This window comes from Pinus tabuliformis, chromosome J (assembly GCF_031772625.1).
Source record: "Pinus tabuliformis cultivar Carrire ecotype Pingquan chromosome J, CPIR1, whole genome shotgun sequence".
NCBI lineage: Eukaryota > Viridiplantae > Streptophyta > Pinopsida > Pinales > Pinaceae > Pinus > Pinus tabuliformis.
Genome location: NC_142295.1, coordinates 270,904,505 through 270,925,385, shown reverse-complemented (window position 1 = coordinate 270,925,385; position 20,881 = coordinate 270,904,505). Strand labels below are relative to the sequence as shown.

At 37.8% G+C, this 20,881-nt stretch overlaps 1 protein-coding gene and 1 pseudogene across 1 annotated transcript; one reads left to right on the top strand and one right to left on the bottom strand.

Annotated features, from left to right (window-relative positions):
* Nucleotides 1–11,263: 11,263 nt before the first annotated feature.
* Nucleotides 11,264–13,107, bottom strand: LOC149226816 (DNA mismatch repair protein PMS1 pseudogene; annotated as a pseudogene).
* A 6,233-nt stretch (nucleotides 13,108–19,340) lies between these two features.
* On the top strand, nucleotides 19,341–20,483 carry LOC149226815 (putative F-box protein At5g04010). Its single transcript, XM_089377613.1, has one exon. It carries the CDS (start codon nucleotides 19,576–19,578, stop codon nucleotides 20,347–20,349), a length of 774 nt encoding a protein of 257 aa, XP_089233739.1. The 5' UTR covers nucleotides 19,341–19,575; the 3' UTR covers nucleotides 20,350–20,483.
* The last annotated feature ends 398 nt before the right edge of the window (nucleotides 20,484–20,881 follow it).

The following is a 20,881-nucleotide window of genomic DNA, read 5'->3' as shown; positions in this document are numbered from 1 at the left end:
GATGACATACTCATGTTGTCATCTCAAAGGTCGTAGATAGGAAGTCAGAGTTCTCGTAACTCCTATGCAATTGCTTTATGAAAAAAATCCGATGAAAGGAGCTTTCGATGTTAAGTGGAACATGGTCAAGGGAGGTCCAAAGAACCAAGAGCAGAGAGAGGGCTTAGCACCTAAGTGTTTTTTGATGCCACGTGGGAAGTATTTAAGAGGTTGAAACTTCAGAACTCCTTCATAAAGTGTTCTGGAGAAATGTTACGATGAACGAGGCTCAGGCATTGGTGGCGCTTGGGTATGGAAGTCCAAAAGAACCAAGGGTGAGAGTGAATACACAGTGAGATAGGCCGCCGGCAGGAGCCTGAAGGCCTTAGCACCTGAATGTTATGCCATTAGTAACTGTTGACACCTAATCATCAGGATTGGGTGAATAAGTGTAATTGATGTAAATAAATAATCAGAAATATGAATAGTCATTGGGAGATGAAGTGAACAGTCTCTCCCTCATGTATATAATAAAGACCAACCTGAATGAATAAATGTGAATTGATTTGGAGGAGTTACTGCCTGGCCTGACATGGTATCAGAGCCAACTCCCGAAATTAGTTTTTGTGTAACTCCTAGTGTCAGTTTCCTGCCTATATTCTGCTTGGTTGCCTGAAGCCTGCTCCAGGCAGTGTCATATACGTTTTTGAACATATGCGTTTTGATATTTCCTCTGAACAGTCGCCTGCTTCGCTGGAATTGCAGTGACTACTGTGGGATATGAAGCCATGCACCTGACATGGCTTTGATATTGTATGCATTTTAAAATCTGCTGCTGGCCCGCTGTCATATGCATTTTAACATCTGAACGCTGCTCTCTCCCTCACCACGCTACTCCCTCCATCTCAATGAATTTCATAAACATCTGAACACTGCTGACTTTGTTTTTGACATAATGCTCACCCCGTAACGTTGGCTGGTTTTCGCCCCAGCCTCGACATCCGGTTTCTTCTGAGCATCCATGGCCGAGTTCGCCTCAGTTCTGCTCCAATTTATTTTGTGGATTTTGCATACAACGCTGGTACATTGATATATCTATATATGAATTAAGATTGTAGCATGATTTTTGAATGTTATTGTTGAACATGTTGGGGCTGAATATGGTAGAGAGCAGATAGATCCCATCTAATTTCTTATTGGAACTTCTATACGTTGAGATTTGGGTACGTTTCAGTGCCTTGGCTAAGTCAAATTTTGTTCACTGGAGTAGCTCTTGGGTTTGATTTGATTGGCTATAGCTTTAGGCGAGGTCGTTCTTACAGATTATTTGCTGACATTTCGGATCCCTGTTATTTGTTCTGCTCCAGGCACGCATTACTTCTGCTAATATATTTATATGTACAAGCAATCATAACAAACGTGTTGCTTTTTCTTTAGTGTTTTTATAGCCTCTTGATTTGCGTCCCCAGAAGAATTGAAGACTAAGAGACAGAAAAAGAAAGAGATGTAATTTTCAATATAAAAAAAAGGTATGTAGTCAAGGTGTAAAGCATAGGATTTGAGCTTTCATGCAAGTTATGGTATCTTGGTACTAGCAGGATGATATTGCCTATTATATTTCTCTTGAATTGCAACCATATTGTAATAGAAAAAAAAATGGTGATATTCTATATGCATAGAATATAGTTTTGATCTTTGTATATTAAATCAAGAAGAAAGAATAAGGCTACATTATTTTGAAGCACATTTTCCCAGCATAAGTATTTTTACAGTACACAGATTTTTTTTTTGCGAGCAGAATTTTTTTTACAGTATGAATTCAATCATATCTATTGTGGGAATAGTTCTTACTGGCAAGGAGAACTATCCTGAATGGTCCTAGATGATAAAACACATCCTCATTTTCAATGAGTTGTGGAAAGGAGTGTGTATTGTAGATGGAGACAAAGAGCTAGAACAACCTACCTCAGACAAAGAGTTCGCCATTTGGAAAATAAGAACAACAAAGCCTATGCATTAATTGCAACATCTGTAAGTGAAGAGGTGAGTCACCATATTTCGCCATTTTCAACTGCTTTCGAAGCCTTACAAAAGCTGAAAGAACTCTATGACTCACATTCTGCACTTGAAGTTGTTCAACTCATGATTAAATTCTTCACTTTTGAATTGAAAAGTAATGATCCTCTTGCTCTTGCATTGGCTCTATTTGCATTGATAATGGAAAATAATACACTTCAAATGAATTTGAGAACTATCTTTGCCAACATGGGATCAAACATCAAACAACTGTGCCTTATAATCCCCAACAGAACGGTGTAGCTGAAAGAATGAATAGGACAATCTTAAATATGGTATGCTCCATGATGTTTTTCAAAAATGTAAAGTTGATGTTTTGGGTTGATGCAGTTCTATGTATTGTATATATAAAGAATAGATGTCCATCTAATGCTATTAGAAACAAGACTCCATATGAAATGTGGTATGGGCACGTTCCTTCAGTAAAGCATCTCAGGGTCTTTGGTTCCACCTATTATGCCTTGATACCAAAGGTACATAGAAACAAACTTGGTGCAAGAAGTCGTAAGTGTATCTTCCTGGGGTATTCAAACATCTCCAAAGCATACCATCTCTATGATGAAGTCAATAAAAAGTTTGTTGTATCTAGAGATGTAATCTTTCCTAAATCATCCAAAACTGACAATGTTGTTGAGCGGAAACTTGATCGCTTGGATAGATTTGCAAATACAAAATCATTTCAAGAATTTGATAATCAGATTCCACATCTTGAAGGGGGGATTCCTATACTAGATCAACATGTGGAATCTTCTTCTGAAGAACTCTCTCCCCCACATGAAACTCCAACAACGGATGATGCTTTAAGTGATGTGATTGATAGAATTGGGAGACTCAATCTTGATTTAGTCCCAACTCAATCAACGGAGCAGCCTGGACCATCTGAGAAAGGTCCTCTAAAGTGGCTGATAAACACACTTGAAAGTGTTCATCCTGATGAGGTTGGAAAGACATGAACTAGAAATTCAAACCGGAAAAATGGAGGTGATGTAGATGACTCTGATTCACCTGTTGATATGGATGTTTCTTATGATTGTGAATTGAATTTGTCTACAGATTTCGAACCAACTTCCTTCAAAGAAGTTGCTTCTCATGATGAATGGAAAGAAGCGATGCAAAAGGAGTATGATGCCCTGATAAAGAATGGCACTTGGAAGCTGGTTGATCCTCCATTAGGAACCAAACCAATTGGCTGCAAGTGGGTCTACAAGAACAAGTATAAAGTTGATGGCTCACTTGACAAGCACAAAGCCAGGCTTGTGGCAAAAGGTTTTGCATAGAAGGAAGGGGTCTATTATGAGGAGAATTTTGCCCCCACAGCAAAATGGGCTACGATCTGGACACTCTTTGCCCTAGCAGCTCAGAACGGTTCAAAAGTCCATCAAATGGATGTAAAAACTACTTTCTTGAATGGAGATCTAAAAGAGAATGTTTTTATGTCCCAGTCAGAAGGATTTGTTGTGAAAGGACATGAACATAAAGTATGCAAACTTGTGAAATCCTTGTATGGCCTCAAACAAGCACCGCGAGCCTGGTATGAAAAACTAACTGAGCATCTTCTGAAAATCAATTTCAAACATTATGATCTTGATGATGCAACTTTATTTGTCAAGAAAGTTGGCAAAACAGTTGTATACCTTGTGGTATATGTAGATGATATTTTGATGACAGGGAACAATGAAAGCTACATTGCATCCATAAAGAAGGAATTGAGGAAGGTTTCGAAATGACTGATTTGGCTATGTTCATTACTATCTTGGTATTGAAGTAACTCAACATTCAAGGTCCATATTCCTTTCTCAAAAGAAGTACATTGGAGATATGTTGAATAGGTTTGGCATGACAGAATGCAATCCTCTTACTACTCCAATGGAACAAAACTTAAAGCTCACATCCATTGAAGGAAAAGAATTTGAGGATGCAACAAAGTATAGACAGCTTGTAGGAAGTCTCAACTACCTAACTACTACCAAACCAACCATTTCGTTTGTTGTTGGAATCCTCTCCAGGTTTATGCAAAAGCCTTGTGAGGGACATTGGTCTACTACAAAAAGAGTTCTAAGGTACTTGAAGGGAACTCAAGACTTTGGAATCAAGTATACACAGGTGGACGACTTCAGCTTGATTGGATACTCTGATTCAGACTTCGATGGAGACAAAGAAATTGGGATATCTACTTCAGGTTATGCTATGAGTCTTGGATCAGGAGCTGTCTCCTGGAGATCACGCAAATAGTCAATTCTAGCAGATTCCACAACAGAAGCAGAATATGTGGCAGTAGCTGAGGCAACAAAAGAAATTGTGTGGCTCAGGAAAATTCTTGAAGATTTGCAGGTAAAACAAGAACAATCGACTCGACTCATGGTTGACAATACCTCGGCAATAAAGTTGGACAAGAACCCAAAATTTCATGATCGAACGAAGCACATCAATACTAAATATCATCTGATTTGACATCATGTTGAGGCCAAAACAATCCATCTCCGCCATTGTTCCACTAATGAGCAAATTGCAGACATCTTCACCAAAGCGCTTGGAAGAGAAAAACTTGAACGATTCAAAACGATGCTTGGACTCACCAACATCCCTTCAGATTAAGGGGGGGAATGTTGACACCTAATCATCAGGATTGGGTGAATAAGTGTAACTGATGTAAATAAATAATAAGAAATATGAATAGTCACTGGGAGATGAAGTGAACAGTCTCTCCCTCATGTATATAATAAAGACCAACCTGAATGAATAAATGTGAATTGATTTGGAGGAGTTACTGCCTGGTCTGACAGTAACGACACCTAGTCCTATGGAGGAAATGCGATAAAGGGCTAAGCAGAGGGAGTTAAAAGCCAATTGGGACTTTGTGATTTTCATAAGGTCTTTTCAATAAAAGTTATGATATGCAGGGGATCCGATATAACACTAAAGTGGTATATGAAGCTATTGGTCACAACTCCCAGTTCCATGGTGGAAGAACAATAAAGGCTAAGCAAAAGGGGCCAAAGGAAGATTAAAGTCTTTCAATTTCGTAACATCTTTTTAATAAAAGTTACGAGATGTGAGAGATTTGATATTCTAATACAAAGGAGAATGAAGCCACATGTCACATGTAGTGGTCCTATGGCAGAAAAGAGGCTAAGCGTCGACATAATAAGGAGCTAAAGGCATCTGAAATCTATGATATCGTAATGTCTCACTTAATAAAGTTATGATATGTTAAGGCTCCGATAGTTCAATATAAAGGTGTATTGAAGGTTGAATGGGTCGATAGCTGGAGAGTAAATGCATGCAGAAGGTTGGTGTCACTGGAATAAATAGCGACTATCAAATATCGCCGGGTCAAGGCAGCAAGGACCATGACGTTCATAAAAGAGCATTGAGGCATGTCTCAAAGTTGAAAGAAAGCCATCCCTAATCTTCCCATGCACCTTATAGAAATAAATGAAGAACAAAGAAGCCATGCTGAAGTACAATCAAGCTATGTGATCCATGAAGAAGCATGGGGAGTCTCATTGAAGTATACATGTAGGCTGAGATTAAATTCTTGGCATGGAGAATCACACATGGAAACAGTGAAGTGAACGAAGCTCATTCTCATGTTTTAATGCAGTGGTAGAATTCGTAAAAAGGGATGCAACAGAAGAATGGAGTGCCATGTCAAGAGTACAACCCTCTAATAGTGGACGTTGATAGAGACAGGAATGAGCCGAGTGTAATAGAGGAAAAAAACTTAGGATTTCCATTGAGTAAATGGGGAATATAGATTGTTGTTATGTGTTGAAGGGAGTGGAGCAGAGAGTGTGAAAATAGAGCAACTGGCCCGAATGTTGAACTGAAGAAGAGTGTTGTAGAGTGAGCAGAGGATAGGGTGCTACTGTGTGAGACCAAGAGAGCCTGTGGAACAATAAAGGACCAAGATCAGAAGTATAACACTGCAGTGAACCATATTGGTATCTTTGTGTATATGTAATTGCCTCTGTTTTCAGTTTGAAAATTGTATGAAAGGTAGAACAGTAGCTAGAGCAGGTGGAAGCTTGCATTCATAAGAGGTTGATTCCTCTTGGCAAGTAGTTGCTTTCTATCTTAAGGGGGTCAACGCCTCCTGTGAGTGGGTGCTCACAAAAAAATGATGTAATTAAGTAGGTGCTTAATTTACATCATAATAACAAACAGATTGGTGGTTTTTTTCCCTTTGGGTTTCCACGTAAAAATACCTGTGTCAATATGTGTATTTTTCTCATGTGATGGATTGTATGTACATGTGAATGCATTATCTTTTTGATCATCTATAATGTGTATGAAATCTCTCACATTTAATTGACCATAGTGAAAAGAGTTAAAGAATTATACTTAAAATTGGAAGAACTTTACTATTACTGATTCACCCCCCTCTTAGTAATTCCTTATTCCAACAATTGGTATCAGAGCAAGGTTCCTTTAGGAACAATCTAACAACTAGAAGGTAGATACATAAGGAATTATGTCTAGGCAAGAGAGTCAAGATGCTTACTCAAGCAAGATACCAGTCTTTGATGGGAAAAACTATGCCTTCTAGAAAGTTAGGATGGAAGCTTATGTTATGTCTCTAGGAGTAGATGTTTGGATATTTGTACTAGTATATTATGATGTCCCTGATGTCCCTCCCACTGATGCGGACGGTAAAAAATTGTATGGAAATAATTCTAAAGCCAATAATTGCATTCTCTTTGGCGTTAGTCAATCTCAACTCGTAAAGGTTATGCACTGTAAGTCTGCCAAGGAAGTGTGGGTCAGCTCAATCATAGTCATGAAGGAGATGAAAAAGTTAAGAAGGCCAAACTTCAAACATTTTGAATGAGGTTTGAAATCTTAAAATGAGTGAAGAAGAAATCATAACAGAATACTTCCTTAGAGTTGATGAAGTAACCAATATGATTAGAGGACTTGGTGAAGAATTAAAGGAGGACATGATTGTTCAAAAGGTCTTAAGATCTCTACCCATGAGATTTAATTCCAAAGTCTTTGCAATTGAAGAAATGGATGATTTAAATAAACTCAAGATGGATCAGTTGCTTGGTACTCTTACTGCCTATGAGATGAGAGTAAGAAGAGAGGTATGAACTGAAGGAGGCAACGTTCAAAGTGTACAAGAAGGCCAAGGAGCACAAAGATCATCAAGATTGCTCTAGCTATGAATTTGATTAGGAGTTGGATTAATTTTCCAGGAAAGTAAAGCGTGGCTCAGATAAATATAACGGGAAGTTTTTGTATAAATGTTTTGATTGTGGGAGAGTTGGACATTTTTTGTCCAAGTGCCCTTACAAAGAAAGGACTGAAAAGGAAGATGACAAAAAAATTAGAAACAAATCTCAGAAACATTAGAAGAAGAAGTTCTATAAGAAAAAGGGTTCTACTCCAAAGAGGATAATTCAACACCAAAGTCATACACTGAAAACTCTTTAGAAGATGATTCAAATAAGTATTTACTTATGGCATTTGGAGCAGACTCCAAGAAACAAAATATTACTGACTTTGGAGAGGAAGAGGAAGAATATGGAGTAGTGGACTTTGAAGGGGAACTCATCAATGCTCTTGATGAGTTAAAGAAGGAAACGAGAAAGAACAAGTAGCTAAAAGAACAACTACAACATGTTAAATAAGGTATGTACAACTCTAACAATGAAGAGTTTGTTTATCAAAAAGAAAAACTTGAAGAAGCCATTAAAAGAAAAGATAGTTTAGCTCTTCTACTAGAAGAGAAACAAGGAACATATGAGAAACTAGAAGAAGAGAACATGCAATTAAAACAAGAGTTGTTCAAGGTAAAGAAGGAAATGATCTAAAAAACATGCAAATATGAAATTCTGTCCTTGAAAGTCAAACTAGAAGAAGCTGGATGAAAGGAAGAAGTTCCTCAAGATTTGATCCATGAAAGGGAAGAGAACTGTCAAATTCTCGAGGAAGAGGTCATCTCTCTTAGAATGGATCTTGAGAAAATGAAGGTCGAGAAATGCATAGATGAAAAATTCACAGAAGGAATAAGAAATCTAGATCATATTCTAAGTTGTCATAGGTCTTCACGAAACAAAACAGGCATGGGATACTCTAGACTGCAGGAATCTTCTATGGGAAAGATGAACTTCAAGTCTGCATGATTTGAGGAACCTTAGAGGTACGCTAAGATGTATCAAGACAGAATCAATGAAGACAAAAAGGGAGAAGGCCAGAAAGGAGGCCATCATTAGAATGATAACTCCATCTACCCCAAGGAACCACACCAGTGGAGAATGAAACAACCATCCAGACAACATAGGTACCTTCATGCACAAACTCATGAATCTTCCAACTTCAGGTACTCTTAGTTATTTTATGGTCATTTTTATAATTCTCACATCTTTAGACATAAGGTTGTTGATTGTAGAAAGATCTAAGTTGAAAGAGATGAAAATTCTAAGTAAAACAAGTACCATAATTTTAGATCTCAAAACTCTACTCCCAGAAATCGAAATTTCTTCTCTCCCCTAATGAAGGATGTTATGTTTCAAATGTAATAATTTTGGGCACAAGGCAAGTGAGTGTATAAGTAGGTTTGAGTATCCACTTAAGACTTAAAACACTTAGCAAACAACTTCTTGAAAAGATAAGGAGAATTGGAAATGAAAATCTGGAAAGAGCATGGAATGTGGACTTTCTCTATCAGCACATAGTCAAGAAAACATATGGTATGTGGATAGTGGTTGCTCCAAGCATATGATTGGGGATAAGAACAATTTTTTGTTGCTAAAATAAAAGGACATAGGGAACAATGTCACTTTCTGCAACAATGCCCCAACAAATATTAAGGGTAAGGGCATAGCCAGTGTTGATGAAAAGACTAAAGCCCAAAATGTGTTGTATGTAGAAGGTCTCAAGCATAATTTGCTTAATGTAATTCAAATGTGTGATAATGGATTTAATGTGGACTTTCGATCCAAGTACTGTGAGGTCTGAAATGAAGAAAATGGAAAGATGACGGGAAAAACAGTAAAAAATCACAATAATGTATATGTGTTTTACGACTAAGAGTAAGCTACTATTTGAGAAAGTCGAATGAAGGTCGGTTATGGCACATGAGACTTGTTCATATGGATTTTGACAGTCAGATAAGAGCCAACAAGTTGGGAGTTGTAAGAGATCTTCCAAGACTGTCACAACCTGATAATTCAATCTGCAAGTCATGTCAATTTAGTAAGAAGACTAGGACTCATTTCAATACAAAAGAATTATCTTCATCTACACCACTAGAGATAATTCACACATATATCTGCGGCCCAAATAGAGAAAAAATCCTAAGAGGAGAAGGTATTTTATGCCGCTTATTGATGATTTTACCAAGACCACTTTGATTTTGCTATTAAAAGATAAATCAGAAGCATTTAAACACTTTAAAAAATTTAAAGCTCAAGTAGAAAATGAGAAATATCTCAAGATAAAATACTTAAGGTCAGACAAAGGAGGAGAATACACTTCAAGAGAATTTGAAGAATTATGTGAAGAGCATGGCATAAGGAGGAACTATTGTATGGATATAACTCCACAACAAAATGGAGTAGTTGAGAGATGTAATACCCTATTTAATCTTATCCTGCAAATTTTACTAAGTGTTCAAATTTCCTTAAAATATGGACTTATAATTATCAAGAAATATTGGTACATACTTACATTGGTGAAACTGTAAATTTGGTACTAATATAATTTTTGTTATTATTCCCAATTTACCTCCCCAAATTTTTAAATTTTGAGAAGACATAGTCCTCTCCAATTAATTACCAATTTATATATTCATCTCTCATCCCCAAAATGTCCTCTCACATTTACTTGGGAGAAGACATGGTCCTCTCCAATTAATTACCAATTTATATATTCATCTCTCATCCCCAAAATGTCCTCTCACATTTACTTGGGAGAAGACATGGTCCTCTCCAATTAATTACCAATTTATATATTCATCTCTCATCCCCAAATGTCCTCTCACATTTACTTGGGAGAAGACATGGTCCTCTCCAATTGATTACCCAATTTTATATTCATATCACATTTCCAAATGTCCTCTCATGTTTACTTGGGAGAAGAGAAGTCAAATGTAAGGATGAGGGAGAAGTTATGACATTAATGAGAGGTGGAGAAGAGAAGGAGGGGCATAAAAGGGGAAGGATGAGGGGAGGAAGGGGGATGCTTGGTCTTGCTTTTGGTTTTGGTTTGGCTGTGGTTTTTGAGGAATTGTTTGAGAGAGAGGAGGGAGTATTATTCATCTTGGACACACTACATCTGGTTGGACTTGGGCTCGAAGGGCTAGGGAACCTGTGGAGGTTTCCTGGGCTAGGAACTACTTCCTAGTTGGCTGGGAGGTAAATCGAGTCGGTAGTCAAGAGGAGCGTTCCAGCAGGAGCAGCAGCTCAAGGGCATCTCCACCGGGCTATCGATACAGGTATTCCTCTATGCATAGATTACTCATGTAAGTGATAGAAATGAAATGTTCACTATTTAAATTGTAGGAGTTAGATTTTAAATGGTAAATTGTCATTGTTTAAATGTCTTGTCAGAAATAAATTATTGCCATTTTATTTCATGTAAAATTAGAGAATATAGATCTGATAGAGGACCCTAGGAGGGGAACTTACACGTGGTATCAGAGCTTAGGTTCAAAATCTGGACCTTGAAGCTGGTTACTTTATCAAAGGTCATAGCCAAAACCAAAGCAAGTAGTACCCTCTTGATATCCCCAACCTAGCATCTTTCTTATCATGTCATCGAAGTAGTAAACAATATTCATCCGAATAATCAGATCATGAACTCAGAAATCTTGCATTTCAAGTTCCCTATTTAAATGGGCTGCATGTGTGCATCAACATCTTTCACTTCAGTGTCTTCTTGCATTTTTTCTTGAGAATCTATCCGTCTATTTAAACTACATATATGCTTCACCCCTTCCATGATTTTCTCCAACCATCTATCACGTGACTTCACTCTAGTTAGTACATTTTGATTCAACATAATGGTATAAGTCTCAGAAGCATTTCCCCACTGTCCATCACTCATAGAGCTTCCTGGTGTTTCTGCTTTTCCAAACGGTTATGATCTCCCTGTTGCATCTTCATCTCTAAGTGTGTTTATAGGTGTCACAGTCTTCCTTCGAACCTGTCTTTTGTTCATTTCAGGCTCCTCTAGATCAGGGGCAAATTCATCTGACTCAATATTAGGGAATTCTCCCAAAGCCTTGCAAGTTTTTTTGCACTAGCAAATCAATTTCTTTCTGCTTCGAATCTTCATAATCTTTGTCAGTTAATTTCCAAAGTTTTCTTGCAACTGTGTCATAAACTTGTTGCACAGTAAAGCCTGGATGCTTTTTGCAGGGAGGAAGTTGCTTGTTTAGTGGAATAAAGTGCACAACACATTTGTGCATAACAGATTCTGCAGGCACTTCATCATGATGGAAACTATAAAATAATTCATGTGCATCATGTGCTTGCCAGCTTCCTCCTCGTTTCCTTTCAGCTTCCTCGGGCCGGTAAAACCATTGGCCTACAACAGCAAGAGAGCCATCTTTTGCTTGCTTTATATCCTTTATTATAGCAACATATGGCTTCTCATTTTTTCTCTTCTGGGGTTACCAACACAGGGTCCTCCAATTCATATCGACTTCCGTCGAGCTCAAATGCAGCAAAATGCACCGTGATGCCTCGTCCCCTGTCGGATTTTCTAATGGGTTCTCCAATGGGTCTCAGGTCCGGACCTTGGTCTTCGCCGCTACCCTTTGATCTCTCCTCTTCTTTGTCTTTCTCCTTTTCTTTTTCTGAAGTGGGTTTTGCGGTGGGAGCAGAAGCAGGAATGTTGTTATCATCTTCTTCGTCACTGCTGTGGGAGACATGAGCCAACCACCTCTTTCCCATTGTGTATTCTCATGTAGCTGCTTCTCCTTGTATTCTGCATTTTGTGATGGTAACAATGGGCTGCATGTGTGCCTCAACTGCGAGTCACTTTCAAAGTTATTAATAGCATAAGTATATTTATTAGGAGCATAATATTTTTCTAAGGACTCTCCTAGAGTAGACATAAGAAGACCTTCATCATGAAGAAATATCTTTCTTTTGTCTGGAGTTACATTCACATCATATGTTGTAGTGGGAAGGATGAAATTTAAGATGACCATAGGGTATTGCAGAGAGTTATAAGATTTGTATAGCTCATTCAAAAGTTTCGTCACTTTTGGCATGTCCATAGGGTGACCATTCACATAGACAAACTGTCAATATCTTGAAGCCCTTCCACTTCCAGATCCGGGCTTAGAAAGAAATCCTTCAAGACGACATCCATCTGAGACACATATGTCTAAAGGGGCTAAACATGCAAGTGTCTTGGTACCAAAAACTGTTACTATATTATCCTTAATGGAACCACTTCCCTGTGTTCTTAAAACCACATTCTTGGCATTTTTGCATGTCACGTTAGTGCAGACAAATCGGACACCTGTGGCAATAAGAGCATAAGCATGCAATAGGGATAGAAGTCGGCCATATTCTCGACGAATATTTTGACTGAACTCCTTATACCTTACAGTCAAAGATGAAAACAATTTTGTCACTGTAACAGTAGTACCAATCTAACGTGCAATACTTTCTGGGAAGGAATCAGACTTGAATGGTCAAATGTCAATTGTGTACCAATAGTTTCATGCCTTGTTCTAGTTACAATGGTCACATCTCCCAAAGCACAAAGTGAACTTAGTGCCTCTCCTCAGAATCCAAAGGAAGTCAACAATTGCAGGTCAGAAAAAGCTGAAATCTTGGAAGTATGATACTTGAGAGTCACACTCTGATAATTGTCAGGTGAAATACCACAACCATTATCTCCAACCTCAAAGGATTCTCCTCCATACTCTTTTAGTTTAACCTCAATGCTGCTTGCTCCTGCGTCAAAGCTATTTTCTACAAGTTCCTTAACAACACTTGAAAGGTCTAGAATAACTTGTCCAGAACATATTCTGTGCACATCTTCTTTATTGATAGGTTTGATGATTGTTGAATCTGCCCTTCCATCCATCCTCAGACATAAAATGATCCAATCAATTTTTCACATAACATTAACCTGCATGAGTATCAGGACTTGTAATCAATGCATCTTATAAAGTAAAAATCCGCACTTTAAAGTCCAATGCAAAACAACACTTTAGTTTTATACTTTACCTTGTCTGAAAAGTCTATTGAAAATGCAGATATGATGGACAATTCTGATCAGTGAGAACTTCATATAAACAATCCAATAGTTATAACAACAGTGATTTGGCCAGATTTGAAGTTTCTTGTGACTTCAAAGAATTAATATTTACATCAACTGCAGAGACTGCTGACTGGCTTCTCTAGTCTGCAAGATTGTTTTTAAATAAGGGTAAAAACTTGTCAGACAATAGTGTACAACCTCCAACGTCTAGGAGAATTCCTGAACAAGATGGGAGTAAAAAAAAAAACTAATCCACGTAATACAAATCTCCATACACATGCACCCCAACTAGAGTTTGAAATGCTGACCAAAGACATAGAGACATACTTGCACCCTGGATTAAAAGAATGTGCAGAATTTGGCAATAAATTATAGTAGACAATTGTACAATTGATTGTTAAATTGTCACAAGTATCCAGATTAATTTTTAGGCATCACACAACAGCTCAGTAGGTCATTCCAGTTCTATTTTCACTTGGAATGATACAAAAGGTAGCCGAATCATTCTCCCTTGCCAACGTCCACAAAATAATTTCACTGTGTAGACTGAATTTATGTAGCATGGTCACTCATTTGTCCTTTTCGAAGCTTATGCTAATCTTCCAATACCAAGTTAGACAGTCTCAAGGAAAATTTATGTATCAACCTATGAACCTTTCAGAACATGTTGTAGTTCCACCTCTGCAAGGATCAAGTACAAAAAAAAAATAGCATCTAGGGAAGGAACTAGATGACGTTCTGAAAAATGACCTTCTCAACCAAAACTAAACTATAATGTTAGTTAAGGTTGTATATATATGTCACATTTTGGTATCTTGTACATCAACCAATCTTTAAACGGATATTTACATTAGTGCATTAGAATAAGATATTCACTTGAGTTGTATTTTTTTTAGAACGAAAATCGCATGAGTAAACCAGGGCATGTGGAAATCATCTGCTGTTAAAATAACATCAGAAATAAATGCCCATCTACACCATACTAATCAAACATATGACCATTTAGGCGAGAAAACAAATATGCAAAAAAAAGGACCTGAAGAAACTATGAATCATGGCTCAGATGACCAATGTATTTTGGATGCCGGATCCATTGTATTACTTGAGAACAAAGTTGCCAACATAGTTACTGATCAGGAGCTCAGGACCAAGTGTCGTAAAATGGTCAAAAATGAAAGTGCTCAGAACTGATTTGAACCTAAATGACCGGATAGAGCTCGTCCTCCTGATTCCAGTGCCGCAAACGGTTCGAAAAACGGTCGCCGTATGAGAAAGTTATGCCAAAAACAAAATCGCCCAATAACCCTTAATTTTTGAATTTTTCAAAAAAAAAAAAAAAAAGAATATTCCACGGAATATTCCTTTTCGGGCAGCCAATCACAGATTGCCACGTAGCAGTCCTGGAGGCTGCCACATAAGTGACATCAGCAAGGGTATGGGCACATATTAAAATTTGTTTGGTGGCAGAGAGGTTTGAACCCACAACCTACTCTACACAAGTGCAACGCTTTACCAACGCACTGCACACATAACTCTTGTTGTGGAAGCGGAACAAAATTGATTTGAGGTTTAAGATGGGCGGAGCCCTAAGGGGGCTAGCCCCCGTTCCATATGACCTCCGCCATTGAACCGTGGGCTATACCGCCTAAACCGCCGGCGCGCAATCCAAGGAAAACTGCCAGCTGTTGAAACCGTTCACATGCGCCATTAAAACAGTTAGTTAAAAACGCGGCTTGTTTGGCGGGATTCTTGGCGGACCGCCAAATTTGGGCGGTCCCACCATAATTGGCGGCGCTAACTGGACTTCCACTACAGTTAGCTAGAGTTTTTTTAGGCCAAACTGGAGGGAATCTTTAATGAGCCATAACTTTGGCTAGGAAAGTTCGTTTTGGACGATTTTTTTTTGATTTTGGGTCTCTTCGACCTTTTGAAGCCATTGGCACAAGTTTCACAGCCATTGGAGGTCGTTTGTAGGTGTTTTAGCTTCGTGGAAGTTCCAGGAGCCACTAGGGCCAAATCAGTTTGGGAGCTGCATTGGGAATTGTGCAGCCATTGGAAGTGGAACGAAGGTCATTCCTGAAGGTTTTCAGAATTATGAAACCATTTCTACAGCTCGTTTTTCCTTTTGAGGCATTCTTCTCACTGTTTAGTTTCATGGAAGCTTTTAGGGCCACGAGGGCCATTTCAGTGCTTGAGCTGTTTGGGGGCTATGTTCATCCGTTTTTGGTGATTCAAAAGCCTATGTCTGCTATTTTTGAACTTCTGAGTCTAATGGAAAAGGTTTTAGACCAATTGAGGTCATCTTCACCTCGAAATTCTCCATGCAAGTCTAAAGGGCCACCGGGGCCAACTGGGGAAAGTACTGTATGAAGGTACAATTTCACTGTTTAGTGTTTGGGAAAGAGCATGTTTAGCTAATTCCTATCTTCTGATTCTGTATTTACAGTCAGATCTGTCTTTCGAGACATTCATATTCTTGTATTAGCCTTTGTAGCATTTTTAATACAAGAGGACAAGCCTAGTTGGAGAAGCTTGGTCCAGCAGATGTAGCCCAGAGGGGGGTGAACTGCTTTATCATTTTGATGTCTTTATTTGCTGAAGATAATATGCTAAACAAAACTAATATAAAGTGTTAAATAGCAAATATACATAACTTGCATACACACATAATCACCTATTCAGCTGCAAAAAGTTATTTGTCTTATTCCACAAGACATCAAACTTCAAGTATGTGTATGTCAAAGACTTCTAAGTGTTTACTTTGTTGTTTCTTTAGGCAGAGCCTGTAGAGGGCCAAGTAGCCTCTGGAACTCATCCTTTCTTTAGAGGTGACATGTCCGGTGAATGCCCTTACAATCTATCTCTGTATAAGAAATAATAAGTTTTCACATTTTCAGAGGTCACTTGGAGTGTATAGCTCACATTTGCAATTATGGGAAATGGATACCTTGCACCCTTAAACAAGTACATTCCATTTTCAGATCAGTTACCATGGAAACTCCTGAGCTTTGAAGCTTGATAAAATAACTTGAAGCGATTGTAAGCAATGGATTCGTTGGTCTAATGTATGTTGAATGCTGGATCCATTTTATCACTCCAAAACTGATTTGCCAACTTAGCTACATTGTGCTGCAAATGCCTGTGATTTGATAGTTTGAAATAAAAGACTTGAAGCAACTATACGCCATTGCTCAGCTGGCCATTCTATGTTGTTGTTGAATCCATAAATCACCAACTTAGTTACCCTGTTGCAAACGTCCTTGATTTAATGTTTTGAAGAAGACTACTCTTACGCTGCTGGGGAGTTTCTAATGAATAAACGAGGAGGCTCCCATCTTGTGTCCCAACTAAGAAACAACCTTTTGATGTCACACTCAATGACAAAATAACTTTTCACATTGCATCATATCAGCTTACAATTTCAAGTGAATGCATGGATCGTAATATTATTTGTCCTTTATCCCCTAAACAAACTAAGAATTCACCACAACTGTTGAGCTCCATACAATTAATACGGCCATTTGTTTCAGAAATTGCAAGAAGTTTCTTGTTGATTGAGTAAAAAGTAGATTCAGTTCATCATTAGAATATAATACAATTCGACCATGTCGTGATACTACCATCTTGGATAGTGCACTTCCATTTGGATGATAAATAGACCTTACATACCTACCATGCCATAAAATATACAACTGGAATCTTTAGATCCACTGACAACAAGGTCAAGCTCCACGCAGGCAGCTACACAAGTGACAACATCATCATGTCCACAAGGAATGTGGCAAGGGTTGTTTGATAACATATGATCTTCTGAATCCGATTTGGGATATTTTATGCATCTCAGACTTTCTTATTAACAGTTCTAGTAGGCAAAGTAACTTCCCATACCATAACTGTTGTATCATGGCTACTAGTAACTATAATACTCCCATCCATTGCCACTGAAATTAAGAAAGAAGATTTTAATATGCCAGCTGATATTCCGGGAGATCACTCTCTTGATTTGAAACTACAAAATCAGGAAAATATCCTGTAGGAAGCAAACAATTGGACTCAGATAACTAGCAAATTAGATCTGCGTGATTACTCATCTAAAGAACAACTTCAGGAGTGATTACTTTTGGCAATTCATGAAGCTAATGAAGGCTTTGGCTTTGGTTGAGCCTATCTTATATTGACGAATTGAATGGCTCCAGAACTAGTTAACTAGTATGTGAGTCTGTTGTAGTTTATAAACGAGCATCAATGTGCTCATTTCATGTGGGTGCAGCCAGAATTTTGAATTGTCAATGAAAACACGTTTGTTATTTGGTTGGAAGGAAACCTTGAAATCTTCTGTCAATTCTCAAGACGAGATTTGTATTATTAAGAATGTAATTTGGACTAATCATGCAAACCTTATCAGTCCATCCTGGATTGAACTAATGTGAATTGGTCGACCAATTTGAAGATGGGCACTGAGCATTTCTTAGAAGACAACTCTTTCAGTGAATTAGCTAATTGATCTATATGCATGTTTAGGGTAATGCCTTCATCACCTATTGAAATTCAAGATACAAGAACTTATGACATTGACATCTATAGTTATCAGGGATGGTGAAGTTGCGAGCAAGGGCACGATAGTTGTTTATTTCATATAGAATAATGCCTACATATTAGTTTAGCTCCTTTCAGTTTTTTCATTTTCCTAAACATTGATATGCTTGTTTCTTTGTAATGGTTTTTGAAACAATAGATATATTAAAGCTACTAATAAATAATATTTTTTTAGTTAAATATAGTTTAACTCTACAATAAATTCTTCTTGTAGCAGTAGCTATCTATAGATCCTTCAATGTAGCATTGATTTATTAGTTAAATATAAAAGAGCTTAATGGATTACATAAATACTTAGAAGTTAGCTAAGAAATAGTGCCAAAATGCTTGGATTGCATAAACTATTCTCAATTCCTCACATTCTGTTATGCTATAATTTCGATGTAGGCTTTACATACTTGGAAACACCAACCTGAATGTGGAATTCTTCATCATCAAAATGTTGCTTTTAATCTTTATCCCAGTGAAATGAAAATGTTTAAGTGTTTGAATGGTGGAAATGGATTCAACACCATCGAGAACCCCTGGGCACCCAAAACGTTGAAGTTTGTAGTTGTAATCCATATTTTCAAAAATTTCAACCGAATTTTGTCAAAATCTTGCTAGAATTTCCATTATTTTCGGGGCTAATTTGTGGGCTCTTTAGATTAACACTGGTGGAAAAGTTTTGTTAGGATTTTACTAGTCTTGTTCAATTTCATGTTTTTATGGCCTTTGTTCATCCAAAGCTTAATTTTCATTACAAAATTTTAATATTCTCTATTTTAATTTGGATTATATATGAAATTAAAATAGCACCACTTATCATTCATATGTAAATTAAAATATGTTGTAAATACAATTTAATTAACTTTTAGAAAAAAAAATATTCATTAATAATATAATTTAGATTGTAGATTTTACAATCCAATCATTTTAATTTAAAATAGTAGTTTCCAACAACCATTATTCTTTATTTTTAGTATTTTATTATAAATATATCAAATTAATATTTTAGTCTAACTTTAATTATAATTATTTTTAATTATAATTATAAATAATTATATAATTATATATAAATATGTACAACTTATTATATTATCATATAATAAAGATTCACAAAACTAAAATAAGTCTTTTATAATATCTACATAAAATTTCATTTTCCTAATACTTAAGATATACATAGTTACAAATATAAACGAGTATACTTTTATAGTATTTTTCTAATTTTTACATAATTTTTCAGTTTAAAAAATTTATTAACTTCTATTTACACCTTTTGGAGCAATTGCTAGTTACACGCTAGTTCATTCGTAAGTGTAAGTTGTTTCATTCCTAAGTGTAAGTTGTCGAGTGGATGGGTACTTTTACCTCGAGTGACATACGATTCCATACACTTCTGGAAGCAGATACGATTTCATATAATGCATTTTTGTTTTATACGGTCCTGCGCACATTCTAGTTCAGTGGATTGTGAAATTTGAAAATGCCATAATGTAAAAACAGGAGTGCAGCATTGAAACCTGCAAGCAAGCACAAGCGCCACTCGCTGGCCACGCCACGGGCATGCGCTGACACGAGAACCACCCTCTCCCTCTACACGTCTCCCTCAACAATGACGGTCTCGCCACGTATTTATCTGCGCACTGGTGAATTGAAATTGAAGGCAAGGAAAACAGAGAGGAGCCAAAGGAAACAAAATTCCATATCAAAATGGCTATGGATGATAGAATTGAAGGATGGCACATGCTGTTGCAGGTACTCGGGAGGCTAGACGGGAAAAGCCTGGCCACGGCCGCCTCCGTCTCGCGCCTCTGGTCTCAGGTGGCCTCCCAGGAGGAGCTCTGGAAGGACCTCTGTCTCGCAAAGTGGCCCTCCCTGGACTCGCAGGCAGGGGTTTCTGTCGTGAATGAAGCAGGAAGCTACAGGCAACTGTACGCGCTGCGCTACCAGGCGCAGCGTGGCTGCCTCGGCCACATTAAGCCGTGGCTTTCGATGGACGATCTCATTTTCCTCGTCGATGTCACGGCAGGGGCGGAAGAGGTGGTTTGTTCATTCATTCGCCGCGGCAGCGAGCTCTGCCCTGTTTTTGTCTGTGATGAGATGTTCAGATTCTTGGCAACGCTGCGGGAGGAAGAGCAGGGAAAGGCGGCGGTGGGCGGCTTCGGGGAAATGAAGGGGCTAAAGGTGAGCTGGGCGGTGATGGTGAAGGGCAGCCAAAAGGTTTTTCAGGTTATGGACAGCAAGAGCGCCGGGAAGGCAATGATGGGGAATGCCTGTATTAATTTCTCTGAAAATCTGCCTGACCATCCGGGCTGCGCGCCAGGGTTCAGTCAGCACGTTGCCGAAGTGGATTTGCGGTTCAGCGCGAGGGAAGATGGGAATCTGGTGACGTCCGAGGTGTGCCTGGGCATCTTGAATACGCTCACTTGGAGGTATTTCTCGCAGGGTGAAGCTCTCAGATATCTGCAGCATGCCTTTATTTAACTGACCTGCAGCATGCCTTCTTTAACTGACGTAATTTCTGTCATTTCCCATCCATTTTTCTTCGTAGGGAATTCCTTCATCTTCTGTGCAGCAAATTTGTAAAGTCTCTTCTGTAATTTAAACGTTTTGTTTACCTAATCATTTTTTTGTAAATATGGTCGAAGAGGAGCATCGATTCTTGTAGGGCTTCAATTTTTTATAATTTAGATTTTGTTATCTTTTTCTTGTAAAAAATTTGCTATCCTTTTATTGTAAATCTTCAATCTTTTCTGTCACTTGAAAATGTTGTTTCCATGCTCTCTTTATTTTTTGGATTGAATATAAAGGGCCATTGCATTCAAAGATTCATTGCTTCTTATCAGGCTTCAATTCTTAAATTCTTAATAACATGCTCTGTAAATGGTTGAAGGGATCAATCCTTTCAAAGGATTCATTTTTTTTTTAATGCTTAAATTCTTAATAACAAACTCCAATAATTTTTTCTTTACATGTGGTTGAAGGTGCCAATGCCTTCCAAAGGATTCATGTTTTT